The 24,769-nt window shown below is 59.8% G+C and overlaps 5 protein-coding genes across 7 annotated transcripts; 3 read left to right on the forward strand and 2 right to left on the reverse strand.

The window, feature by feature from the left end:
- Window positions 1-68: 68 nt before the first annotated feature.
- GNG14 (G protein subunit gamma 14) lies at window positions 69-908 on the reverse strand. Its single transcript, XM_055128216.1, has 3 exons — window positions 567-908; window positions 388-480; window positions 69-321 (listed from the first exon to the last, which is right to left on the reverse strand). The coding sequence occupies exons 1-3, from the start codon at window positions 795-797 to the stop codon at window positions 196-198; spliced, it is 450 nt and encodes a 149-aa protein (XP_054984191.1). The 5' UTR covers window positions 798-908; the 3' UTR covers window positions 69-195.
- A 512-nt stretch (window positions 909-1,420) lies between these two features.
- DHPS (deoxyhypusine synthase) lies at window positions 1,421-5,368 on the forward strand. 2 transcript variants are annotated; one of them, XM_004616593.2, is made up of 9 exons: window positions 1,421-1,743; window positions 2,281-2,445; window positions 3,144-3,265; window positions 3,339-3,435; window positions 3,547-3,633; window positions 4,467-4,572; window positions 4,648-4,751; window positions 4,989-5,114; window positions 5,204-5,368. In XM_004616593.2, the coding sequence occupies exons 1-9, from the start codon at window positions 1,537-1,539 to the stop codon at window positions 5,297-5,299; spliced, it is 1,110 nt and encodes a 369-aa protein (XP_004616650.1). In that variant the 5' UTR covers window positions 1,421-1,536; the 3' UTR covers window positions 5,300-5,368. The 2 variants fall into 2 exon arrangements, with proteins under 2 accessions (XP_004616650.1, XP_054984190.1); XM_055128215.1 differs by lacking the exons at window positions 2,281-2,445; window positions 3,144-3,265 and having other exon boundaries at window positions 1,626-1,743.
- WDR83 (WD repeat domain 83) lies at window positions 5,281-8,593 on the reverse strand. The gene is made up of 9 exons (XM_004616789.2): window positions 8,324-8,593; window positions 8,122-8,242; window positions 7,926-8,031; window positions 7,662-7,710; window positions 7,447-7,573; window positions 6,244-6,311; window positions 6,043-6,151; window positions 5,846-5,960; window positions 5,281-5,558 (listed from the first exon to the last, which is right to left on the reverse strand). The coding sequence occupies exons 1-9, from the start codon at window positions 8,424-8,426 to the stop codon at window positions 5,409-5,411; spliced, it is 948 nt and encodes a 315-aa protein (XP_004616846.2). The 5' UTR covers window positions 8,427-8,593; the 3' UTR covers window positions 5,281-5,408.
- A 108-nt stretch (window positions 8,594-8,701) lies between these two features.
- Window positions 8,702-9,911, forward strand: WDR83OS (WD repeat domain 83 opposite strand). The gene is made up of 3 exons (XM_004616592.2): window positions 8,702-8,850; window positions 8,959-9,064; window positions 9,494-9,911. The coding sequence occupies exons 1-3, from the start codon at window positions 8,801-8,803 to the stop codon at window positions 9,656-9,658; spliced, it is 321 nt and encodes a 106-aa protein (XP_004616649.1). The 5' UTR covers window positions 8,702-8,800; the 3' UTR covers window positions 9,659-9,911.
- A 998-nt stretch (window positions 9,912-10,909) lies between these two features.
- On the forward strand, window positions 10,910-24,504 carry MAN2B1 (mannosidase alpha class 2B member 1). 2 transcript variants are annotated; one of them, XM_055128566.1, is made up of 24 exons: window positions 10,910-11,133; window positions 11,772-11,874; window positions 12,010-12,183; window positions 12,539-12,732; window positions 13,545-13,677; window positions 14,144-14,289; window positions 15,425-15,541; window positions 16,232-16,317; window positions 16,416-16,536; window positions 16,613-16,691; window positions 16,929-17,038; window positions 17,663-17,770; window positions 17,952-18,068; window positions 18,572-18,742; window positions 20,234-20,331; window positions 20,422-20,539; window positions 20,825-20,943; window positions 21,028-21,129; window positions 21,254-21,341; window positions 21,451-21,531; window positions 22,137-22,358; window positions 22,772-22,927; window positions 23,025-23,127; window positions 24,209-24,504. In XM_055128566.1, the coding sequence occupies exons 1-24, from the start codon at window positions 10,972-10,974 to the stop codon at window positions 24,322-24,324; spliced, it is 3,024 nt and encodes a 1,007-aa protein (XP_054984541.1). In that variant the 5' UTR covers window positions 10,910-10,971; the 3' UTR covers window positions 24,325-24,504. The 2 variants fall into 2 exon arrangements, with proteins under 2 accessions (XP_054984541.1, XP_054984542.1); XM_055128567.1 differs by having other exon boundaries at window positions 10,911-11,133; window positions 16,235-16,317.
- The last annotated feature ends 265 nt before the right edge of the window (window positions 24,505-24,769 follow it).

The raw sequence follows: 24,769 nt of genomic DNA on the forward strand, positions 1-24,769 counted from the left end.
TGCACTCCACAGCCTGCTGCAGCGACACCCAAGGACATTCAATGCATGTTTATTTTTGGTTTGGGGAATCACACGCAGTGATGCTCGGGGCTACTTCTTGCTGTGCTCGGCTCTAGGGAACCCTCCTTCCCCCCCACACACACCAGTCCTGTCTCAGTCCCCAGTGCAGTTCATCCAGGTGCCGCTGGCATGTGGTCACAGGATGGCACACGGCTTCTTCTCCTTAAAGGGGTTGGTGGCCGCTGGGATGCCCACGAGGAAGGGGTCGCTCTTGGCTTGTTCTGTGCAGAACTGCAGCAGCTCGGCGGCCGCCTTGGACACCTGCGGGGCGGCCCGTCAGCCCGGAGGCCAGGGGCCCCCGCAGCACCCCGCGAGCGCCATTCTCACCTTCACACGGTCGATTCCCGCCTCCATCCGTAACTGCTCCACGGCGCGCCGTGCCTGCCCAATGTCGCTGCCCAGGGCTACTTTACCCGACATCTGGCACAGGGCGAATCGGGTCAGAGGCGGCAGGACCCCCGAGCCCCCGTCTCCAGGTGCCCCCAAGCCCTATCAGGACCACCTACCTCGGCGGCGGATGCGGTGGCTGCTGCTCCTTCAGCCGCGCTGGCTCCTCTGTCCGCAGCCCGCTGCTCTCCCACGCCCCCTCCTTCTTCCCAACCCCCGCGGGGGCTTTGAAGTCCGGACTGGCCCAGGAAAATGTCACCAGCTGCAGCTGCCGCGGCAGAGGGGGTCCCCACCCCGGGGGCCCTGCTGGCGGCAAGCTCTCCATGGGGGCGGGGCCTGTCTGCTGCCATGGCCTTCTATCGCCAGCCTGCCCACCTTTGTCTGTGCCCGCACCTGGGAGCATCCACTGAGCCTCAGCCCACCCCCTACCCCCTCTGGTCCGTGCCCGTCCCCTGACCTCACACTCCTAAAAGCCCTCACCCACATGACCCACTCAACCAGAGTCAGACTCAGGGCCACCCCCTCACTCGTGACCCCCAATGCACCATCATCCTTCCCTCCACCTCAAAGGGGGATCTAAAGCTACTCCCCGTGGGTGACCCTTGGAATCTTCCTCTGGGGAAGGGGTTTAGAGCTTACTCTGACGTCTGGACTGAGGCGCAGGGGAGATAGGAGTTGGGGTGAGGGTGCTGCCTCAGAGAGCGCCTCTGATGAGTTAACATTTCTGAAGTCTGTTTAATCTTTATTTTTGTAGTTTGGAGGACTTTGGGGACTGAAGTCTGGACTTCATGCAGAAGAGTTGTGTACCCCTTATGAGCCCCATGGTCCGCCCCCCGCAAAAGCATAGGGGTAATCAAGGGCAATTATTGGGAGCACGTGAAGGGGATCCACGGCTTCCGTAGTACGGAAGAGATAAGCCCAATGGCGGCGCCCATTGCAAAATGGGCCACGTGACCAATACAGCTTCCGGCGTCCTCCGCCGCTTCCGGAGTCCCGCTTCCTGCGCTCTCACAAGAAGCGCGTGCCAGGACCTTCATGCGTCTCGGCCGGGCCCGGGCGGCTCCGCGCTGAGACGGCGGTCGCAGGGGCATGGAGGGTGCCCCGGAGGAGAAGGCGCCCGCGGCGGCGCTGGCCGCCGTGCTGAAACACAGCTCGGCTCTGCCGGCCGAGAGCGCCCAGGTGCGGGGCTACGACTTTAACCGCGGCGTGGACTACCACGCGCTGCTGAAGACGTACGGCACCACGGGCTTTCAGGCCACCAACTTCTGGCGCGCGGTGCAGCAAGTCAACGCCATGGTGAGGCCGTGGGCGAGACTTCCTGGCCTGGGGGCGCGGCCTCTGGGTGCGCCAGTGCCGTACTGTGGGGGGCGGGTCCTTCACTAGGGCTGTCCAATCGCTGGCAGCGGGCGGGGCTATCCTGGGCGTGTGCTTCTTTCCTGGGAAAACGAAGGTGGCTCCGGAATCCCAGCTACCCTAGTACCGGCCCTACGCCGGCAGGGGACTGATTATGGCTGGAGGAGGGTTTGGGGGGGATAAGTGTGAAAGCGTTCTGGAGTGGACGGACCCTTGATTCTGGGCGGGTCCTTGGCGTTGGTAGTAGTCTCGGCAGGGAAGGTGCTTGTGGAGATGCCTGGTGATGCCTGAAGGGGGCAAAGCCTGCACGATTCAGGGTGTGTGACGGCGTGTGTGCCTGCCGTCAGGGTGGAGGTAGGGGGCAGGGGTTCCACGTGTAAGTCTCACATCCTAACCGAGTGGGCAGGGCCAGACTCAGAAACGCGGCCGGCATCCTTCAGCGGAGGATAGAGGCTAATGGGACCCCGCCCGTATGCTTAGATCGAGAAGAAGCTGGAGCCTCTGTCCGAGGACGAAGACCACCATGCGGACCTGACCCAGAGCCGCCGGCCGCTCACCGGTTGCACCATTTTCCTAGGCTACACGTCCAACCTCATCAGTTCAGGCATCCGGGAGACCATCCGCTACCTCGTTCAGCACAACATGGTTGCAATTAAGATCTTGGGTTTTTTTTATTATTATTATTTTTTGAGCACACCCAACTGTGCTCAGGACTCTGTGCTAAGCTTACCACCTGTACTAATCTCTTTGGCTCCCAGATCTTGGTTATTTAGGGGGGTTGTCAGCACAGAACTGACACTAAGCATCATTGCACACACACCCCCAAATTTACTTAAATTAAAAATTGAGGGGCTGCAGCAGTAGGACAGAGAGGAGGGTGTTTGCTTTGCACGCAGCTGACCTGGGTTCAATCCCAGCATCCCTCGAGTATTGCCAGGAATAATTCCGGAGTGAAGAGGCAGGAGTAACCCCTGAGCATCACCAGGTGTGATCCAGAGGCCAAAAAATAAAAACTTTTCTTCTGAGCCACACCCAGCAATGCTGTGGAGCTACTCCTGGCTTAGTGCTGGGGTCCACCTAGGGAACTTCTGGTGCTTGGGACTTAGTTGGGACTCCTGCATGCAAAGCCTGTGCCCAGCCTGTTGAAGTCTGCCGAGCCCAGGTCTGGGGTGTTCCAGTAGGAACCAGAACCCTTCAAAGGAGAGACACAGCATAGAGTTTTGTTTGGCAGAATTCCCTGGAGGGGAGAGAGGCTGAGGGGAAGGAAGATTGAGCATTGGGTCCTGCCCAAGAGGATTGCAGGGGGCGCATTCTGAGCCACCACCCTTCCCGTGTGACTGCAGGTGGACGTCTTAGTGACCACGGCAGGGGGTGTGGAGGAGGACTTGATCAAGTGTCTGGCGCCCACTTACCTGGGCGAGTTCAGCCTTCCAGGGAAGGAGCTGCGTGAGAATGGAATCAACAGGTGGGGGCCCCCGATGGGGGCTGGGTGGGAGCTGGGCTGCGGGGCAGGAAGCCCATGTGCCTCCTGTCCACAGGATCGGGAACCTGCTGGTGCCCAATGACAATTACTGCAAATTTGAGGACTGGCTGATGCCCATCCTGGACCAAATGGTGCTGGAGCAGAACACGGAGGTGGGCCTGGGGCATTGACGGGGGTGGACCCGGGAGGGGCATGTGCTGCGGGGCAGGGTGTGGGGGAGCAGGGATGGGGCGCTGCTGCCTGAGGCCAAGCTTCCCTCCCAGGGTGTGAAGTGGACGCCTTCCAAGATGATCGCCCGGCTGGGCAAGGAAATCAACAACCCGGACTCGGTGTATTACTGGGCGCAGAAGGTGAGGGTGCGCATAACCCCGGCAGTTGTCAGCCCACCCCGGGGTGTGCGTGCAGGGCAGCTATTTGAGGTCACCCTGGACTAGGGCTGGGCAGGGGATCCCGGAGTTCCTCAGACTGATTAAGGTTCAACCAGTGGAACCACGAGGAATAAGCAGGGACAGAGTGTCCAGCAGCAAGCACACTGACCAAGGTCAATCCCCAGCACCCTATCTGGCCCCCGAAGCCTCACCAGGGGCAAACCCTAAAGAAACACAAAAAAAGTTTTTTTGTTGTTTTGGGTCACACCCAGTGATGCTCAGGGCCTACTCCTGGCTCTGCACTCAGGAATGACTCATGGCAGTGCTTGGGGGATCATATGGGATGCCAGGGATCGAACTCTGATCGGCGCTATGCAAGGATACGCTCGACCCGCTATACTATCGCTCCAGCCCCCAAAACTGTTTTTTTTTTTTTTTTTTTTTGCTTTTTGGGCCACACCCGGTGTTGCACAAGGGTTTCCTGCCTCATGCACTCAGGAATTACTCCTGGCGGTGCTCAGGGGACCATATGGGATGCTGGGAATCGAACCCAGGTCGGAAAGGGAAACGCCCTACGCGCTGTGCTATTGCTCCAGCCCCCCAAAAACTTAACTTTGAAGGGGGCAGTTTTCTTGCATTGTTCTTGGGCCTGGGGGGTGGGCACCCTCGCAGTGCCAAGGATTGAGCCCAGGGTTCTTGCCCCTCAGGCTCTCGCCCGACCGGGAGCCCGTCAGTTCTCTGCAGCAGGCACGGCTGTGTGTGGCTCCTGAGCGGGGAGGCCCGGGTGCCCTAAGACGCTGCCCCCTCCCCCCCAGAACCACATCCCGGTGCTGAGCCCCGCGCTCACAGATGGCTCACTGGGAGACATGATCTTCTTCCACTCCTACAAGAACCCCGGCCTGGTCCTGGACATTGTGGAGGGTGAGGCAGGGCGGGGCCGCAGGGGGCGGGGTGGGGGGGGCGGCCCAGAAGCCGCTGACCCGGCCTCTCCTGCAGATCTGCGGCTCATCAACACACAGGCCATCTTCGCCAAGCGCAGCGGGATGATCATCCTGGGCGGGGGCGTGGTCAAGCACCACATCGCCAACGCCAACCTCATGGTGAGCAGCGGCAGAGCACGGGACTGCCCTTCCGGAGACCATCCTGGGCCTCGAGTGGGGCATAGGTGGCCATCGGCCTAGAGGGGTTCCCAAGGGCAGCCAGGAACTGGGGGTGCCGGAGGACGGGGAGGTGTCAGGGTCTTGTGGAGAACGGGCCAATCAGCATCAGAGTGGGGCGCGGGAAGCTGGCAGGGCCCTGTCTGCAGCCCCCCACCACCCACCGCCCTGTGCTTGCAGCGCAATGGGGCCGACTACGCCGTCTACATCAACACAGCCCAGGAATTTGACGGCTCCGACTCAGGCGCGCGGCCCGACGAGGCGGTCTCGTGGGGCAAGATCCGGGTGGATGCTGAGCCTGTGAAGGTGAGGTGGGCCGGCTCGCAGGGTACTGGGGTCTCTAGGACGACACCCTGGCCTGGCTCCTCATCTCCCCGCCTCGGCCAACCCCTCAGGTCTATGCTGATGCGTCCCTGGTGTTCCCACTGCTGGTTGCCGAGACATTTGCACAAAAGGTGGATGCCTTCAGGGCTGAGAAGAACCAGGACTGAGGGGCGGGCCCCCCAGCCTGCTTTATTCTCACCCCCCACATGTCCAGAATAAAGTGTCACCCGTCCTTCTCTGGGGGTCTGTGTGTCTGTCCTTGGTGGATCCCCAGCTTCAGCTGGCTCCCCCCTCCGCCTCGTAGGCGTCTTCCCGCCAGCAGTGGACGCTGCCCCCCGTGGCAGTCAGCAGGCAGGGCTCAGTGGGGTGGAAGGCCAGGGACTGCACCACGCCAGCACTGACAGGAAGCTCCAGTGCCAGGGAACCCTGCGGGGTGAGCACAGGGGATGGTTACCAGGGCCCCCCTCCTGGCGCCTGACTCCACCAGTGTCCCCTCTCCAGTCACTCGCTTCCGGTTTGCCAGACCCTGAGAAGGGCAGAGCCTGGGGGCTGTCTTAGCTCCAGCCCCGACTCCTGTCCCGTTGCGGTGTCCCCTGACCAGGTGGGGAGCCATGAGGACAGGGCCTGTGGGGTGCCCCCTGCCACTAGCATCCTGTCCTGGCCCTACCCGCGTGCGTGCTGTTCCTTCTCTGTGCGGGGAGGCCAGGGCTCACCTCCACCAGGTCCCAGAAGAACACCTTCCCATCCTCTGAGCCGCTGACCACATGTGTGTCACGCTCACTTAGGCAACAGTCCAGCTTGTATGCCTGGTTCTTGTGGCCCGTGTACCTGGGCGGAGGCAGAGCAGGGGTCAGTGGAGCCTGGGCCTGGTGAGGAGGATGGGGGCGGTCCCCAACACCCTGGGACTCACTCGCCCAGAAGCTCCCCTGTGTCTTTATCTAGAAGCCGCAGTGTGGAATCCAAACTGGACACCAGGGTGCACTGGCCATCCCGACTGAAACAGGTGCAGGTGATGGGGCCTGGGGCAGCAGGAGGGGACAGGCAGGTGGGGCTGGGATCCCTCGATCTGCCCTCGTCACCACACCCTACCCATGGCCTCGGACCCACTTACTGCCCACGTAGTCAGAGAAAAGCTGCCCCATCCTCAGGTCGTAGCGCCTCACACGGCCGTCCACGGAACTGCAAGAGGGACGGGATAGTAGCTGGAGCGTGTGGGGAGGTGGGGACCCCAGGTTGTGCCTTTCCACCCTGCACCCTAGCCCCCAGTGGTTCTCAGATCCACGGCCAAGGGGGTCTACTGCATCATTTTTATTAAAAAAATTAAAAGGGGGTGGCGGGGGGACATGTGAGCCCAGGGAGATGCAGCTAAGCAACAGAGCGCAGGCCTAGAATGATTAAGCCCAGGTTCGAAACTCAGTACTGTGTACACACACAAAACACACACACACACACACCAACACTATGAGCCCTGGATGTGCAAGGTTCTGGGTTCACTGGGGTGTGGAGTGGTGGCCTCCAGCACAACAGAAAATGGGCCACATACACCTGAGACACAGCAGCAACCAAGCTGGCAGCTCAGTCTGACACCTCTTCTAAGAGTATTCCAGGAAGGCTTCCTGGAGAAAGTGTCCCCGATCAGGGACTGGAAGGACAGGAAGGAGCCCACCACATGTAAGCCAAGAGGAGACGGGTGGGAAGAGGGTCAGCCGTGCTGCCTGAACTGATGGCTCAATGCTCAGGCCTGGTGAGGCCCCACTGCTCGGGCCCAACCGCACTGGGAGTCACCAGGGCCACATCTGGTAATGTTCGGGGACATGCAGAGCAGGGTTTGAACTTGGGGCCTTGCATATGTCACACCTGCACCCCCGGACTTGAACTTCCTGTGCCCAGAATATCAGTGCCAGCGGGCACTAAAATAAACCTCAAATACGCGGAAGGGCCCTGCAGGCAGAGAAGGGGCCTATGCAAGGGCTCTGTGCTAGCCACACACTTAACTCACTGAGCAAAGAGGAGGCTAACACGGAATTCCAGCCCCGGCTCAGCAGCAGTCAGAGGTGCCGGGTGCTCTGAGGTGTCGGAGGATGATCAGAGTTTAAGGGCATGAGGAAACAGGAAAGGAGTTAAGGTGTTTCGCACATAGCTGACCTGGCTTGATCCCCAGCACCCCATAGGGTCCCCCAAGCCTTGCCAGGAGTGATCCCTGGACACTGAGCCAGGAGTCAGCCCTGAGAGCAGTTGAAGGTGGGGCAAAACCAAGCCCGATTTTAAGCCCTAGGAGGAGCCCGGAGAGGGGAGGTTCTGGCCCTCCACTCACCCCGCCAGGATCTCGTGGTCGGACACCTTCACGCTGGAGATGCCATCCCTGGCTTCATCCAGGATCTGCACGGGCTCTGACTTCCGCGTGCGGCAGTCCCAGCAGCGGACGCTGGAATCAATGGAACCTGGCAGGCCGGCCCACGGAGGTGAGGGCAAGGCGGGGGGTCGGGAGGGGGCTGTCCGGCCTTTCCCTGTCCCTGCCCCAGTCCTCACCGGATAGAATGACTGTGGCCTCTTCGTTAAACTGCACCGTGTTCACCTTCTGCGGGACAGAACGGTCGCTCGGAGGAGGCTGGACGTGGGAGGGGAGCGGGAGCGCAAGGGGGGCAAGCAGGGGGCTTCGGGGGTCTGTGGGCACTGGGACACACCCCTGCGCAGCCACTGGAAGGCAGGCCCTTTCCCCACCTCACACGCCAACGCGGGTCCCCTCGGCTCCCCGCGCTCTCCCGCCGCGGCTCCCCGCGCTCTCCCACTCACCCCTGCGTGGCCTCGGAATTTGCGCACGACCTGCCCCGACGCCACATCCCACAGCACCACTGCCTTGTCCCCACCGCCGGAGCAGAGGCTGCTGTTGTCAAAGGAGCTAGGGGGCAAGAGGCGGGGCGGTCAGCGCCCACCTGCGGCCGCGGCCTCGTCGCCCCATCCCGGCCGGGCGCTCCCCTGCCCGGCTCACCCGGCCGCGTCCAGCACCTCGTAGCCGTGGCCGCTGTAGGTCCGCAGCAGCGTCCCCCGAAGCGGGTTCCAGAGCTTCAGGGTCTTGTCGCCGCCGCACGTCAGGCAGTAATTGCCGTCCACTGGGGAACACCCGCGGGGTTACCCGGAGGCCGGTCTCGGCGGGCGGCCGGACGGCCCGGCACGGAGACGAAGGGGCTCACCATTAAATCGCACGGCCCGCACCGCGCCCTGCCCGCACTCCAGTGTCTTCACGCGCTTCCGCGGCAGCTCCGGGGCCCGCGGCTTCGGCTCAGGGAAAGCCATGACTCGGGGACGGCAGATTCACCTCCTGCTCGCGGGAGGGACGCAGCCCTGGGAAATCACGCTTCGGTGTAACCTTCCTAACGGTCCCCCGTGGGCCACTTCCGGCTAGGACTTCCGGATTCTCTGTTGCGGATTATCGGAAATTAACACCTGCTTCTAGCATTTTTCCCATCTTCTTTCTGTATGTTAAGATCTTTTCTGGCCTCTTGTCGTCCTCGGTCCCCAGACTGAATGGAATCTTGCGAGTTCCGTGCCCACCCGCTGCTAGGATCGAAAGTGCGAGGGCTGCGGAGTGCAGCTGTAAAAGCCACCCGGCGCCTCCAAGGCGGAAGCGGCCACTCCAGCTCCGGAAGAGGCGCGACCTTTCACTCGCTATGTCCACGAACAACATGTCGGACCCACGGAGGCCGAACAAAGTGCTGAGGTGAGCACCCCGAGGGAACGGGGCTCGGGCTGGGGGTCGTGTCCCAGGGCCGCTCTGGTCCATCCCGAGGGCGGGACCGGCGTGCCCTGACCCTTGAGCCCGCTGCAGGTACAAGCCCCCGCCCAGCGAGTGTAACCCGGCCCTGGACGACCCGACGCCCGACTACATGAATCTGCTCGGCATGATCTTCAGCATGTGCGGGCTCATGCTCAAGGTGGGCGGGACTGGGCGTCCGTGGCTCCGCCTGACCACGGGGTAGGGGGCGGGGCCGGGTGACACTGGGCGGAGAAAGCTGGACCCGAAGGGTGGGGGACGGGGTGGGGGATAGGGTTCCCCGGCCCGGGTGGGTCTGAAAGCAACTGAGTCGGGGTCTTGTGGGATTCTCAGCAGGATGGCGAGATATAGGACCAAAAGCTGGCTATTCACTACCAGGAGTAATTCCTGAGTGCAGAGCGAGGAGTAACCCCTGAGCATCGCCAGTGTGACCCACAAAAGAAAAAAAAATAAAGCTGGCTATTTTGTAGTAGCTGGGGGTGAGGGGTCATGGCAGGCCCCTTCGAAGCTGCATTGGGTGGAGTTGGTGGGCTGGAAACCGGGCCTGAGCATGCCCTTCTCTTCCACCTAATCCTGCCTCCTTCCACAGCTGAAGTGGTGCGCTTGGGTCGCAGTTTACTGCTCCTTCATCAGCTTTGCCAACTCCCGGAGCTCTGAAGACACGAAGCAGATGATGAGTAGCTTCATGCTATCCATCTCGGCGGTGGTGATGTCCTACCTGCAGAACCCACAGCCCATGACGCCGCCCTGGTGATGCTGGCCCGGAGGGTCACCTCCCGGACTCCTCCACCCACTGCCCTCCAGGACTGGCCAGTCCACCTGCTGGTCTGGCCAGGCGAGGTTATCTCAGGGGCCTGCGGCTGTGCACGGGGAGCCAGGCCGTGTCCTTCTCCCACTGGGGTAGACGGGGCCCCAGGCAACCCTGCCTCCTGCTGCTGGAGATATTGTCCCTGTCTCTGGTTTTCTCATAAGATCCAATTACTAATAAAGTTTTGCAATCCACCTACCCTCTGACCTCTTTCTGTGCATTCTGGAGCCTTTCAGCAGGGGATGGGCCCCCAGGTTCCACTCCACTCAGTCCAGCCAGGGTGGGGCCTCAGTCTGGAGCCATCTGTGCTTTTTTTTTTTTTTTTTTGTCACACCCAGCGATGCACAGGGGTTACTCCTGGCTCTCTGCTCAGGAATTACTCCTGGCGGTGCTCAGGGGACCATATGGGATACTGGGAATCAAACCCGGGTTGGCCACGTGCAAGGCAAATGCCCTACTCACTGTGCTATCGCTCCAACCCTTTACCTGTTCTTCTTTCATAAGCTTTCTGGCCCAAGCCAGCTTCCTGCAAATGACAGCTTAGCAGATAACTTGCTACAGTTAGGACTTGGACTTTTTTTATTTTAAGTTACTGAGTAGTTTGTTTTGGGTGAAGGGCACAACTGGAAGGTGCCCAGGGCTTACTTCTGCTCTGTTCTCAGAGATCAGTCCCAGGAGCAGTCAGGGGACCATAAGTGGTATGCGCAGTCAGTCCTGGGTCTACTACATGCAAGACTAGCATCTTTACCTGCTGTCTTATCTCTCTGGCCCCATGCTTGGGTTTTCTTATCACAGGAAGGGGTGAAGTTATCTCTTCAAACTCGATGGACTGGTAGGGACTGGAACTGTGGGGACAGGCTGAGTGCAGTTTTTTTACCCAAGGTCTCAATGCCCCCAGGTCCAGACGGGCCAGCCAACCTCAGCTCCTAGCCAAACCTGGCCTGAAGCTAGAAGACACCCCAATATTCACTACATTCGCTCCTTAGGCACACCTTTAGGGAAACGATCTCTGCTCGCACAGGGACAGAAGGATGCTCCATGCCACAAGCAAACCAAAGACTCATTTAGGCAAACCAGCTCCACGAGAGGGCTTAAGTCTGCGCAGAGCTCAGCCCAGATCCGGTGACGCCCCGCCCGGATTGACCACGCCCCTTTCCACGCCCCCTGGAGCACCCATTGGTTGAACTTCCAGGGGCGGGGCATTCTGTCGACTAGGGTCGCGCCCGGGAACCCCGGGAAGCGGCGGCGGCGGCGCAGCCATGGGCAGTCACGCGTGGCCATCGGGGCTCCGTGCTGGGGGCGGCCGGGGCACCTGGGGTCCCTGCACGAACTCCCGCGTACTGCGGCCGCCCTTCCCGCCTCTCTGCTTCCTTTTTATGCTGTTGCTGGCGGCGCCCGGCGCCCGGGCGGCGGGTTACAAGGTGAGTGGGGCCCAGGAGCGGAAATATCCACCGGCCGCAGGGAGGCCCCGAGGTGGGAGTCATGGGGCGCGGGTGGGTCTGTTCTGGGGGCGTGTGGCGGAGAGTTCAGATAACTGCGCGGTCTGACTGGGTCGCTGAGCGCTTCGGATCGCGACCGTCCTGCCTGCTTCCCGGCTTCTGGGCATCACTTGGACTTTGCCTGACAAGCCCCTCACGCGCTGAACTCTCTCCGACCCCGCAAAATCCTTAACTTTCCGCTGAACCTGTTCGAGCTGCCCTGAGGGATAGTGCTAAGGGCTTGGTCTCTGGATATCTATGTCCCCGCCCCTGCCCCAGGGGCCTGCCCCTTCCTCTCTGAATCAGCTGATTTGTAGGTTAAAACTTGCCTGGCTGAGTCTGAGAGGTCCGGATTTAGGGAGCTTGCTTGGCACGTGGCCCACGCGGATTCGATCCGTGGCACTGTATAGGGACCCCAGAATCCTGCCTAGAGCGATCCCTAGCTCAGAGCCAGGAGTAAGCCCAGATTGTCGCTCTGTGTGGAAAACGAAACAAAACAACTTACTCGGTCTGCCTTTCCTCCACCATGCCTCTTTCCTTGGGGATTACTGACCAGGTTTATGTTTGGGGTCCCCATGCAGACATGCCCCCGTGTGATGCCAGACATGCTCAACGTACACCTAATAGCTCATACTCATGATGATGTGGGCTGGCTCAAGACTGTGGACCAATACTTTTACGGCAGTGAGTAGATCGTGGAAGGTAGTGGCTGGCCCCGGGACCCCTATAGCCCCACTGAGCCCCTGAAATTTTTCCTGGATCCCTGCCAGCCTGGGCTGCCCTCCACCTCTGATGGCACGTTGATTCCTGTGCCTACAGTCAGAAATGACATCCAGCATGCGGGTGTGCAGTACATCCTGGACTCGGTCATCTCCGAGCTACTGGCAGATCCCTCGCGTCGCTTCGTCTACGTGGAGATGGCCTTCTTTGCGCGCTGGTGGCACCAGCAGACCAATGCAACTCAGCAAGTCGTCCGGGAGCTGGTGCGCCAGGGTGAGCCTGCCAAGAGGAAGTGAGAAGCGGAAGCCCTGACCATTTCTGCTTCTGCCGCAATTGGCTGTGGCGAGGCATGAGCAGGCTCTGAATAGCCTATCACAAGAGCTTCCTTTGCCTGGGATTCTCCTTTGTCCAGGAGAACTCCTATGCATCCGGCAAAGCCCTACCTTTGATGACCCCTTCTGCTGGATCTTGCGTGACCAGTTTCCCTCTGTCTCCTCTGGCTACTCCAACCCAGGACAGAACCCTTCACCACCCACCCTCTTGCAGACGCACCTTATATGCAGGAACCCCAACCCTGGCCACATCCTGAGTCCTGATAACAACTCGAACTTTGCCCCTCACTGTCTAGGGCGCCTCGAGTTTGCCAATGGTGGCTGGGTGATGAACGATGAGGCAGCCACCTTCTATGGTGCCATCATTGACCAGATGACCCTGGGCCTCAGCTTCCTGGAGGACACTTTTGGCGAGGATGGGCGCCCCCTAGTGGCCTGGCACATCGACCCCTTTGGTCACTCCAGGGAGCAGGCTTCACTGTTTGCTCAGGTGAGAACCAGGGCCTTTGGTGACTGGCTGGGCTGTTCAGGGACCCCCTTACGTGTCCTTCCAGACAGACCTGACCCCTTGTGTCACCTGGATATCCAGCACTGTCCCTGCCCCCACTCTGGACTAATTCCTGGCTGAAGCCCGCATCACCTGACCACCCTCACCTCCTGGAGCCGGGGCTTGGCTCTTGGGTGCTCTGATGCTGGTTCCTCCCCATGTGGGGTGTTCTACTCCTCCCCTTTCCTGGGAAATGACCCTGACTTCTTGCATGGTACCCCCAGCTGTGGGGAATCCCAGGGTCAGGCTCTGACCTGGAGGAGGAGGTGGTGGCTTCAAGCTGGGTTTCCAGCTCCTGATGTGGGGCCACAGCTGTAGTATAGTGGGGACGGGGCTGGCCATGCACGCGGCCAATCTGGTTAGATACCCGGCAGCCCATGAGGTCCCCCAAGCACCACCAGAAGTGATCCCTGAGCGCCAAGCTAGGAGTTAAGCCCTGAGCATCGCTGGGTGTGGCCCAGAAGCAAAATTCAGACTTTTTTATTGTTTTTTTCTTTTTGGGTCACACCTGGTGATGCATAGGGATTCTCCTGGCGGTGCATCCATATGGGATGCTGGGAATCGAACCCAGGTTGACCACGTGCAAGGCAAACGCCCTACCTACTGTGCTATCACTCCAGCCTCCAAATACAAACTTCTGACCCTTCCCTGTGCCTTGAGATGGGGAGGGTGTCCCCCAGTTTTCCCTCCAGTGGGTGGGGAAAGGGCCCAGGCCTCCTCAGACTCTGCCCACCCACCACCCCCCTCACCCCCAGATGGGCTTTGATGGTTTCTTCCTGGGGCGCATCGACTATCAAGATAAAGCGGCACGGAAGGCGACTCGGGAGATGGAGCAGGTGTGGCGGGGTAGTGACAGTCTCCAGCCCCCCACGGCCGACCTCTTCACTGGTATGGGCTGGGACCAGGTGGTTTGCTTTGGTTTGATTTGGGGGGGGACGCCCTGGTAGCACTTAAATCTTAGCACAGCAGGGAGGGCCTTTGCCTGTATGTGGCTGACCCAGGTTCTATTCTTAGGATCCCATAGGGTCCCCTGAACACCGCTGGGGGAATCCTGAGCACAGAGCCAGGAGTCAGCTCTGAGCATCGCCATGTGGAACCCCCAAAGCAAACAAAAATCAAAGGCTCCTCTGCGGCTCAGTGCCCGGGGTCACTCTTGAGGTGCTGACATTGTCTTCCAGCCCCCGAGCCATGACCCTAGTCCCGAAGGCCCAGCGTTTGCCTCATTCCCTGGTGCAGAACATTCCGGAACCCCTCTCAGGTGGAGTCTGGAATCACCCAGACAGCTCTGGCCCCGCTGTAGGTCTGGGGTCCCCGAACCTCCTCCCTGACCCCACGAGTGTGCTGTGCCCTGCAGGTGTGCTCCCCAACATGTACAACCCGCCGGACGGCATGTGCTGGGACACTGTTTGCTCCGACAGCCCCCTGGTGGAGGACGAGGACAGCCCCGAGTTCAACGCACAGAAGATGGTCACGTACTTCCTGAAGCTGGCCGCTGTCCAGGTAGGCCACTGCCCAGCATGTGGAGACAGATCCTGCCCCACCTGAAGCGGCTCGGGCCCCCAGCCCCCCGTGCCCTTCCAATCATGTCACTGCATGGTTGTCACCATTTTACTTTTGTTTTGTTTTGTGGGGGGCACACGCAGCTGTGCCAGGCCTTCCTCCCAGCTCCCGTGCTCAGGAATCACGCCTGGCAGTGCTCGGAGACCATATGTGGCGCCAGGGGTTGACTCTAGACCCCAAGTGCCTGGCCTGCTGTACTATCTCTCTCCAGCACCCTTGCCCCCTTTTTTAGGAAAGAAAAGGGGGGGCATAAAGATCTCAAATGGTTATGCATGCAGTGAAGTGTGGTAAATGCATCTGTAGTGCAGAGGCGCCTGCTTTATTATTATTTTCTCCTTCTGCTATGGGTGTCCTTCAGCCCACAGTGTCGCCTGCAGGGTGAGGTGGGAGTGCAGGGGAGATCATCCCTGTTAAACACGCACTCTGCCACCCGAGCCACGTCGCTGGCCTCTGGGGAGCCCAGACCTTTGCAGGGAGAGTTCTTTGATCTTTTGGAGCATACCCCCAACCCCCATGAGATGCCATGGTCTGGCACCCATTCTTCCACTTTTGGTGATGGCCAAAGAGAATCAATGATGCAGCAGAATCAATGATGCAGCTACTACTTGTGGCTCTGGGACTCATGTCAAGATCCTTATCTCTTTCTTTCTGGTTTTTGGGTCACACCTGTCAATGCTCAGGGGTCACTCCTGGTGGTGCTCGAGGAACCCTGTGGGATGCCGGGGATCAAACCCAGGTCAGCCCCATGCACGGCAAATGCCCTCCCCACTGAGCTATTGCTCCAGCCCCAAACCTCCCCATCTTTGTCCCTTTATTTACTTTCTTTTTGGGTCACACCTGGCAATGCACAGGGGTTCCTGGCTCTGCACTCAGGAACCACCCCTGGTGGTGCTCAGGGGACCATATGGGATGCTGGGAATCAAACCCGGGTCGGCCTTGTGCAAGGCAAATGCCCTACCCGCTGTGCTCGCTCCAGCCCCTCTTTGTCCCTTTATGGACCCACACTCTGGGCCCACGGGTCACCCAGGATACAGCCATTACCTGAGCACCTCCGTGACCCACAACCCCCCCACAGGGCCAGCACTACCGGACCAAGCACATCGTGATGACCATGGGTTCTGACTTCCAGTACGAGAATGCCAACATGTGGTACAAGAACCTGGACAAGCTCATCCACCTGGTCAATGCCCAGGTTAGCATGTGTGTGGGGGGGGTGGGCTGTGGGCAGGGGTGTTCTTGGGTCTCTCACGGGGGACCTGCCAGAGACATATGGGACCAAGGAGGTAGCTGATTCTTGTGGCCTCAGACCTGGCTTCCTCACCTTTTTTTTTTTTTTGCTTTTTGGGTTACACCCAGCGATGCATAGGGGTTACTCCTGGCAGTGTTCGGGGGACCATATGGGATGCTGGGAATTGAACCCGGGTCAGCCATGTGCAAGGCAAATGCCCTACTCACTGTACTATCGCTTCAGCCCCAGCATACCTGGATTCTTGACAGGATTGTTGAGGAGCCAGAGCAATAGTTCAGTGGGGAGGGCACTTGCCTAACATGCAGCCAACCCGGGTTCGATCCCCAGCATCCCACAAGGTTCCCCAAGCCCCACCAGGTGTGATGGAGTAACCTCTGAGCATCACTGGGTGTGACCCAAAAGCCAAAACAAAACCCCACCTAAAACCAAAAATCCATCTGTGCGGGGGGGGGGGGGGGGGCGCGTGGCAGAGAGATGGTCCAGGGGGGAAGGTGTTTGCATTGCACGAGGCCCGTCCTCTGTGGAGAGAATGGAAGTGAGTGATAGTGGATGTAAGTGTGAGTGAGGGTGTCCTGAGCACCCGTGTCCCCCCGGAGCTGGGGGCTATCAGGGCTTACGGTCCTCCTGCCCCAGCAGCAGGCCAATGGGAGCCGAGTGAACGTTCTCTACTCCACACCCGCCTGTTACCTCTGGGAGCTGAACAAGGCCAACGTCACCTGGTAGTTGGGGGAGTGATGTGGGGGGAATTGGGGTGTCGGTGGGCATGCCCTGCTGGCCGGAACTGGCTCCCAGTGCCTGCAACGCCGCTGCCCTGCAGGTCAGTGAAAAGGGATGACTTCTTCCCCTACGCCGATGGCCCGCACAAGTTCTGGACGGGGTACTTCACCAGCCGGCCCGCCCTCAAGCGCTATGAGCGTCTCAGCTACAAGTTTCAGCAGGTCGGGGGCGTGAAGCAGAGGGGTGGAGAGGGTGGCCCAGGGACTGGTGCCCCAACAAACCCCTGCCCTCCCCCAGGTGTGTAACCAGCTGGAGGCGATGGCGGGTCATCGCGCCAACAAGGGACCCTATGGATCTGGAAACAGCGACACGCTCAGTAGGTGTCACCTCCGGGAAGTGGCGCAGGCACACTCGACCTTTCAATCTCCCCCACCACCTGGGGCCTGGGGGCCGGGACTAGCTCAGGCCCCGGACGCCTCCAGTCCGACAGTCCTCAACGGAACAGAAGCTTCCCGACCCCCGACCCTGCCGTTCTACACAGACCTGTCACTGCTCTCCCGTGTGGGCCCAAGCAGCCTATAGAGACCCCACCTGGTCCCATGTCCCCCTTCAGATGAGGCGATGGCCGTGCTCCAGCACCACGATGCTGTCACTGGCACCTCGAAGCAGCACGTGGCTGATGACTACGCCCGCCAGCTGGCCAAGGGCTGGAGCAACTGTGAGGTGGGCAGGGGGCGGGCCTGAGGGGAAGGGGTGGGGTCGGGAATGGGTCGAATCATGGAATTGTGGGTGGAGTCCAGGAGGGCTCCCTGGGCGGGGCGTGTGGGATAGGAGGCAGGGCCTGCAGAAGAACAGAACTGGGGAGTGGTCAAAGGTAATGGGAGAGAGGGTCCAAGAGGGCTTCTGGGCAGAGCTTGTGAAAGAAGGGCTGGGACAGGAGTGGGACGTGGTTAAGGGTAGTGGGTGGGACATGTGGGCGTGGTTAAGGGTAGTGGGCGGGCCTAGGGGGTTTGCGGGGCAGGGCTTGTGGCAGAAGGGGCGAGGCATGGAGAAAAAGGGGCGGGGCAGGCGTGGTGCGTCATTAATGGGTGGGGCCTACAAGGCTGTCTTGTGGGGCTTGTAGAGGGACTCTAGGTGGAGAATGGGGCATGGTTGGTGGTGGTGAGTGTGTCCTAGAAGGCTTCCTGGGCGGGGCTTGTGGGAGAAGGGCGGAGCCTGGAAGAGAGGCGGGAGACTGTAGCAGTGGGCTGAGGTCAGTGGATGTGGTCCAGAAGGACTGGGGGGACAGGCGGGCCGAGGAGGAGGGGTGGAACATCCTGAACACGCATCATTTCTGCTGCTCCCCAGGTTCTCATAGGCAACGCACTGGCTCAGCTCGGTGGCGCCAAGAAGAACTTCAGCTTCTGCCGTTACCTCAATATCAGCCGGTGCCCCATCTCCCTGAGAGAGAAGACCGTGAGACTGGAAGGAGCGGGGCGGCGGGTTGGGGTGACTGCCCGAGCAGGCGGGGCGAGGTGCAGTGTTTGAAGGCCCCACCAGCGCAGTGGAGTTGGCCCAGGCCGGGTCTCAGACATCCCCAGGGACGTTGCGAGGCACGGGTGGCCATCTGTGACCCAGGCCTGGCCTCTCACCCCAGTTCCAGGTGACCCTCTACAACCCCCTGGGGCGCAGAGTGAATTGGAACGTCCGACTGCCGTTCAGCAGTAAAGCTGCCCTTGTGAGGGACCCTGAGGACAAAACGGTGCCCAGTGAAGTGAGCCCTTCTCTAAATAGCCTTCGCTCCTTACTGCACCCCAGGGTTCTGCACGGCCCCCATCTCCAGCCAGCTGCCCCCATGGGGCGTGTTCTCTTCTTTCCATGATAATCTGGTCCCTCCCTCACTTTTGATGCCGAATTTCACAGATAGCTCTTAAGGTCACCCCCCCTTGGGAAAGCCCCCCCTTGCCTTCAGTATCTCTCTCTATTTAATATCTCCCCCATGAAACTTGGAGCTGTAAATACAATCTTCTCGTGAGCCCTCTGCCCTTCCCTCGCTCTGCCTCTGCTGCTTCTCTCCCCCCACCTTCTCCTTCTCCCTCACGACACCCGGCACACCCCCCTTGGCGCCCTCCCAACCCTGCCATTATGAATCTGGACGTTTGAACTCTGAATTCCTGGCGCCCCATCACCATCCCCCTGCCAAGGTCGCTACTCCCCAACCCCACGCGTGACTTCAGAGCAGGACGGTGCTTCAGTTCCCCTTTCCTTTTCCTCAAGGTGGTGTTGAACCTCGACTTGGACCAGCAGGAGCTGCTGTTCTCGGCCTCTGTCCCTGCTCTGGGCTTCAGCGTGTACACAATCCAAGCAGCTAACGCGCACACCCAGACCCCCGCCCCCCACGTCACGGCCCACAAGCTGTGGCTGTCCAGTATGACCATCGAAAATGAAGTGAGGAGGGGTTGGAGCCAGAGCACAGTGGGGGTGGGGGAGAGGCATTGCCCACGGCTGACCCAGACTCAATCCCCGGCATCCCATGGGGACCCCAAGCCCACTAGGAGTGATCCATGAGCACAGAGCCAGGAGCAAATCCTGAGCATTGCCAGGTGTGTCTCCCCACACAGACATCCCCAAAAAAAAGGAAAGGAAAGGAAATGAGGTGTGAAGGGCTGGAGCTATAGAACAGCAGGGAAGGCACTTGCCTTACAAGTAGCCACTCCGGGTTCAGTCCCTGGCACCCCATATGGTTCCCCAAGCTCCAGGTGTGATTCCCTGAGCACAGAGCCAGGAGTAAGCTCTCAGGGGCTGGAGCAATAGTACAGCGGGTAGGGCATTTGCCTTGCACGCCACCGACCCAGGTTCAATTCCCAGCATCCCATATGGTCTCCTGAGCACCGCCAGGAGTGATTCCTGAGTGCATGAGCCAGGAGTAACCCCTGTGCATCGCCAGGTGTGACCCAGCCCCCCCCAAAAAAAAACCCCAACAGGAGTAAGCCCTGAGCTTAGCCAGGTGTGACCCCAAAACAAACACAAAACAAAAATAGAAATTAAGGTGAGACCCCATCAGATCCCTTTGCCTGTACAGTGACGAGTTTGAATTTGAGGTGTCATGGTAACCGCAAGACCTTGGGCTCATCCTGGGGGCTCTCCCAGGCTGGAAGCTGTGTTGTCACCACCTGACCCTGTGCTCTAGCACTTCGCCACATAAGGACGTGTCCTGAGGGCCCAGAGTGATCAGGGTTGATCCTTGGCAGCAGCACATTAATGCTGGTGGCAGTAAAAAGTTGCAAGTTAATAGAGGTGTCACAGGCCCGCAGGATGCAGGCGGGAGGTGACTAGTAAGAGCAGGCTTTGGGGATCAGGGGTGCAGAGGGTGATAGAGCTGATTTAAGACTGCCATGGGGGGGCGTGGCAGAGCAATGGCACAGGAGGGAGGACACTTGCCTCGTGTGTGGCTGTCTCAGTGTTGGACCCCCGGCATCCTACACGCTCCTCTGAGCCCTCCAGGAGCCATCCTTGAGCACAGAGTCTTGAGTCAACCCCAAGAACCCCCAAAACCCAAAAATAAATAATAAATATTGTCATGGGCCGCACTTGGAGAGACAGTTCAGCAGGTCAGGCACAGCATTTGCGCGCAGAAGGTCAAGGTTTGACCCAGCAGCACAACAGCCCCCGAGCACCACGGGAGTTGTCCCCTAAGCACAGAGCCAGAAGTAGTCCCTGAGCATCATTGACTGTGACCCAGAAATAATGCAGGCTGGCATGGGTCCTAGCACGCTGTGTGTGTGTTGGGGGGAGGGGGGTACCCAGAACCGAACTTGGTTCTCATGCAATGTGAGCCCTGCCGTTTCCCACTCAGTTGCCTCCTAGCCCCTGCAGGAGTTGTCCTGAGGAGGAGGCCACACAGAAATGACCGTCACTAACCTTTTTCCTCCTGCCCAGTACATCCGGGCTAGGTTTGACCATGAGTCGGGGCTCCTAGTGGCCATAGAGAACCTGGAGAAGAATCTGGAGCTGCCAGTTCAGCAAGCCTTCTACTGGTGAGAGAGGCTTGCGGGGGGGTTGGGGGGGAAGGCGGGGAGGAAGGGGCGCGGGGCCCTTTCTCTGACTCCCACCTGCCCCCGCTCCAGGTACAATGCCAGCACTGGAAACAACATCAGCCAGCAGGTCTCGGGTGCCTACATCTTCAGACCCAATAGTCAGAAGCCCTATTTCGTGAGCCACTGGGCTCAAACCCGCCTGCTAAAGGTCAGCTGTCAGAAGTGATGCCAGAGCAAAGGGCTGGGACCCAGGGGAATCCTTGAGGTTCCTTCATGGCTGATGAGGCTCAGCTTTGGCAGTGGTGCATCACATCCACCTCATTGCCCAAAGTGGCTGCATAAGCTCCAGCCATCATGCCTGCCTTTGAGCCAAGGCCGGGGAGGTGGCTAGATCCCCATGACATTCATTAGTATGGGTGGCCCAGGTACAGGCCTCTAGGCTGGGCTCCTCCTGATGCAGGCTCACACCTTTTTCACTCCCATGTATCCACAGACGACCTTGGTGCAGGAAGTACACCAGAACTTCTCCTCCTGGTGTTCCCAAGTAGTCCGCCTGTACCCAGGAGAGCGGTACCTGGAGTTCGAGTGGACAGTGGGACCCATCCCAGTCGGGTGAGTGGCACAGGTGGGGCCTGGGGATGTGAGGGCGGCGAAGAGAGAGCCAGGCCATCTGACCTTGTGTCCCTCTGGGCACAGAGATGGCTGGGGGAAAGAAGTCATCAGCCGATTCAACACGCCTCTAAAGACGGGAGGGAAGTTCTACACCGACAGCAATGGCCGGGAGATCCTGCTGAGGAGGTGGGCTGACTGGGGCCTCTCCGAGGGACACGGGGAAGTGGTGGGTCATCTGCTGACCCCCAAGAGGCTCGGGGAGTGAGGAGAACCGAGGGTTGAGCGCCCCCCCCCAACCCTCTGCCTGCAGGCGGGATCACCGGGACACCTGGACACTGAACCAGACTGAGCCCGTGGCAGGAAACTACTATCCAGTCAGCAGCCGCATTTACATCAAGGTCCCGCCCCTCCAGCGGCTTCCTGACACCCTTTGAGGGGCGGGGCGGGATCACTTCTCTCTCACGTCTGGCCGTAGCCCCTCACTCTGACCACCCCCCTGCCCCCCAGGATGAGAACACGCAGCTGACCATTCTGACTGACCGCTCCCAGGGCGGCAGCAGCCTGATGGATGGCTCCGTGGAACTCATGGTGAGTGGGTCGCGCCCCCAAAGGAAGGGGGTCCCATAGCCGTGCCTCCACCTTCCCTGCTGGCCATACCCCTGGCTGGACCTTCTGGCCATCCGTCTCCCTAGGCACCACGTTTGTAGTGGACACTGAGCCGAGATCGCCATTTTCACCGGGACACTTTTTTGTTGGCGGGGGCAGGAGGGGTGTGCACAACTTTCTGTACTCATGCTTACTTCTGGCTCTGACTCAGGGATCGGGGACCATACTGGGTACCGGGGATCGCGGGGATCGAACTCGAGTTGGCGGTGGGCAAGATAAGTGCCCCACCTACTGTATTATTCCTCCACCCTGTCCCCCCAGATCTATTAACATTTTTTGGACGGGGCACCAGGTGCTCAGGGATCACTCCTGGCCGGCACATGGGGACCCTAGAGGGTGCCAAGGACTGAACCCAGTTTGGAGGGGTGCTAGACAAGTACCCTCCCCGAGAGTCTATCGCTCTGGCCCCCCTCTTGCCTTTAGCCACTCCCCGACGGGCCTGGCCACGCCCCTCCCTCCGCCCAGTCATTCCTGCGCCGCGCCCCTCCTCCCCCCACCCCCCACCGTCTTTACCTGTCTCTGGCCAGGTGCACCGTAGGCTGCTGCAGGACGATGCGCGCGGAGTCGGGGAGGCCCTGCAGGATAGTTCGGGGCAGCTTGTGCGCGGGCGCCACATGTTGTTGCTGGACACTGTCAAGGCCGCGGCCGCCGGCCACCGCTTGCTGGCTGAGAAGGAGGTTTTGTCCCCGCAACTGGTGCTGTCCACGGGTCCCAGCGCCGCTTACAGCAGCACTGCCCCGCGCAAGCAGGTGACGGCCACGGGACCCGCCTGAACGGGCTTTGGGGGACCCCTCTTGCTGGGCCGGGACCCTTCTAGCCCGGCTCGCGACTCATTCCTGCCTCTTAGAATACTCAGGTCCATTTTTGGTTTGGGTTTGGGATCCAACATCGGCTGTGCTTAGGAATCCCACCTGGTGGGGCTCAGGGTACCCTGTGGAGTGCCCCGGGATCGATCCAAGGCCAGCGCCCTGCCCACGGAGGGTCCTATTGCTCCGGGGCATATTCAGCGCCGCACCCGGATTCCCTAAAGCCCTGCACAGCCCGCGCCCCGCCCACTTAAGTCCCTCCCCCAGCCTCCCACTGGCTGACGTACAGCTTACCCCTCCCACGGGTATCAGTAAACTCCGCCCCTGGCTCAGCCCCGCCCACAACGCCTCCACAGTTCTCAGGGCTGCGCCGGGAGCTGCCGCCCTCCGTGCATCTGCTGACTCTGGCCCGCCGTGGCCCCAACGTGCTGTTGCTGCGCTTCGAACACCAGTTCGCTGTAGGGGAGGACTCAGGCCGCAACTTCAGCTCACCCGTGACCTTGGACTTGAGGGTGAGATGGGCAGGAGACGGAAGAGGAAACATTTGGGGAGGAATGAGCGATTTATGTACAGTCTCACACACCTTCCCACCGTTTCCACGGCTTGCAGGACCTGTTCACCACTTTCAGCATCACCCAGCTGCAAGAGACCACGCTGGCTGCCAACCAGCTCCTGTCCAAGGCCTCCCGGCTGCAGTGGACAGTGCTAAAAGGTGGGGTATGCGTCCATGGGAACTGAGGGGCCAGGATGGTAGGGGCGGCGTGGACAATGTTCAGATCTAGGCTAGGGGACTCGGGGTCAGCAAACTAACTAATTAGCCGTGAAATTAGGAAATGTGAGGCTGGAGTTAAGATGAGAATCTTTGCGGGGGGGAGGGGGGTAGAGCAATAGTACAGCAGGGAGGGCATTTGCCTTGCACGTGGCCAACTCGGGTTCGACCTCCAGCATCCCATATGGTCTCCTAAGCACCGCCAGGAGTACCCCGTGAGCATCACTGGGTGTAGCCCCAAAAACCAAAAAATATGTACAAGATAAGATTCTTTATTGGGGGAGAGGAGCCTCAACCTAGAGTGCTCAGTGGTTACTCCTGGCTCTGTGCTCAGGAATCAATCTTGGCATGCTTGGAGTTTTTGTTTGATCTGGTTTTTTGAAAGTGTACTATAGCGCTAGCCCCAGTAGTTAAGATGAAACTTAACTCATCTTTTTTTTTTTGTTTTTGCTTTTCGGGTCACACCCAGTGATGCACAAGGGTTTATTCCTGGCTCTGCACTCAGGAATTACTTTTGGCGGTGCTGGAGGGCCATATGGGATGCTGGGAATCGAACCCGTGTCAGCTACATGCAAGGCAAACGCCCTACCTGCTGTGCTATCACTCCAGCCCCAAAACTTAACTCATCTTAAGTGAACACTGGGTAGGGCATCTGCCTTGCAGTAGGTTGACACGGGTTCAATCCCCGGCATCCCATTGGGTCCCCCAAGCACAGCCAGGACTGATCCCTGAGCACAGAATCAGGAATAAACCATGAGCACTGCTGGGTGTCGCCCAAAAATAAAAGTGAAAATGAGATTCAATTAGTGTGTTGTTCTAGGGCAGGGGTACCCATGGCCCCCAACTTAATGACCCTGTGCCATGGTGTCACGCACCAGGCAGGTGGGAAGATTGGGTGTTCAAGCCGCAGAAGCCACGTGTGGGCTGGGAATGGGTTGGGCTTGGATTTCGGCACTTGGTGGGGGCGTGGCAGGAGAGACCGGAAGTCTGTGCCCTTCATTCCTCCTTTGCTGCGTCTTTGCAGACGATCACCCCAAGCCCCGGCCTGCTGGTGCCCAGCTGGACCCCGCCGCCGTGGAGCTGAGACCTATGGAGATCCGCACCTTCCTGGCCTCGGTTCAGTGGAACGTGAAGGAGTAGATCTTTCAGGGTCTGCTGCGGGCCAGGGTGTCCCATATTTCAATGCCGGGCCCCACAGGGTGCCCCATGTTTCAATGCTGGGCCCCTCGCACAGGTGTCGGGTGATGCTCCAACCCCACCCCCATCTACGGGTGCAGCTGCTGCCGGCTACGGCAGCCAATAAAATGCCACTACCCAGAAGGCAGGGGCCAGGTGTGAATTTTGAGGGGAGAAGGGAAGGATTGAGGATCCAGAGAAGCCAGCGGCCCCGAGGCCTTGCCACGGAGCTTGCTACCCGCCTGCATCCTCAGGTCAGCCCTGCTTTTGTCCCTAGTCACAACTCAGGGAGCCAAGAGCAGGTCCATCAGTTGCCCAAGACATAGCTAAGTAGTCTTGAGCTGTGGCCTAGACTGAGCCTCCAGGGCCCCCACCAGCTGCAGCGCCCCCTGAAAAATGCCTAAGCCCT

Source organism: Sorex araneus, chromosome 2 (genome assembly GCF_027595985.1).
Source record: "Sorex araneus isolate mSorAra2 chromosome 2, mSorAra2.pri, whole genome shotgun sequence".
NCBI lineage: Eukaryota > Metazoa > Chordata > Mammalia > Eulipotyphla > Soricidae > Sorex > Sorex araneus.

What these genes read in the sequence shown, in the direction of transcription:
- WDR83 (XM_004616789.2), bottom strand. Translation starts at nt 8,426, where the DNA reads ATGGCTTTCCCTGAGCCGAAGCCGCGGGCCCCGGAGCTGCCGCGGAAG. An exon ending in GACCACGAGATCCTGGCGGG is followed by an intron (nt 6,312 to 7,446) that starts GTGAGTGGAGGG and finishes TCCCTCTTGCAG; the next exon opens with TTCCGTGGACGGCCGTGTGA. An exon ending in TCTTCTGGGACCTGGTGGAG is followed by an intron (nt 5,559 to 5,845) that starts GTGAGCCCTGGC and finishes CTCACCCCGCAG; the next exon opens with GGTTCCCTGGCACTGGAGCT.
- DHPS (XM_004616593.2), top strand. Translation starts at nt 1,537, where the DNA reads ATGGAGGGTGCCCCGGAGGAGAAGGCGCCCGCGGCGGCGCTGGCCGCC. An exon ending in TGTATTACTGGGCGCAGAAG is followed by an intron (nt 3,634 to 4,466) that starts GTGAGGGTGCGC and finishes CCTCCCCCCCAG; the next exon opens with AACCACATCCCGGTGCTGAG. An exon ending in TGGATGCTGAGCCTGTGAAG is followed by an intron (nt 5,115 to 5,203) that starts GTGAGGTGGGCC and finishes CCAACCCCTCAG; the next exon opens with GTCTATGCTGATGCGTCCCT.
- MAN2B1 (XM_055128566.1), top strand. Translation starts at nt 10,972, where the DNA reads ATGGGCAGTCACGCGTGGCCATCGGGGCTCCGTGCTGGGGGCGGCCGG. An exon ending in CCCGGGCGGCGGGTTACAAG is followed by an intron (nt 11,134 to 11,771) that starts GTGAGTGGGGCC and finishes GTCCCCATGCAG; the next exon opens with ACATGCCCCCGTGTGATGCC. An exon ending in CTCAAACCCGCCTGCTAAAG is followed by an intron (nt 20,540 to 20,824) that starts GTCAGCTGTCAG and finishes ATGTATCCACAG; the next exon opens with ACGACCTTGGTGCAGGAAGT.
- WDR83OS (XM_004616592.2), top strand. Translation starts at nt 8,801, where the DNA reads ATGTCCACGAACAACATGTCGGACCCACGGAGGCCGAACAAAGTGCTG. An exon ending in AGGCCGAACAAAGTGCTGAG is followed by an intron (nt 8,851 to 8,958) that starts GTGAGCACCCCG and finishes AGCCCGCTGCAG; the next exon opens with GTACAAGCCCCCGCCCAGCG. An exon ending in TGTGCGGGCTCATGCTCAAG is followed by an intron (nt 9,065 to 9,493) that starts GTGGGCGGGACT and finishes CTCCTTCCACAG; the next exon opens with CTGAAGTGGTGCGCTTGGGT.
- GNG14 (XM_055128216.1), bottom strand. Translation starts at nt 797, where the DNA reads ATGGCAGCAGACAGGCCCCGCCCCCATGGAGAGCTTGCCGCCAGCAGG. An exon ending in CCACCGCATCCGCCGCCGAG is followed by an intron (nt 481 to 566) that starts GTAGGTGGTCCT and finishes GCCCTGTGCCAG; the next exon opens with ATGTCGGGTAAAGTAGCCCT. An exon ending in CGGGAATCGACCGTGTGAAG is followed by an intron (nt 322 to 387) that starts GTGAGAATGGCG and finishes GCCGCCCCGCAG; the next exon opens with GTGTCCAAGGCGGCCGCCGA.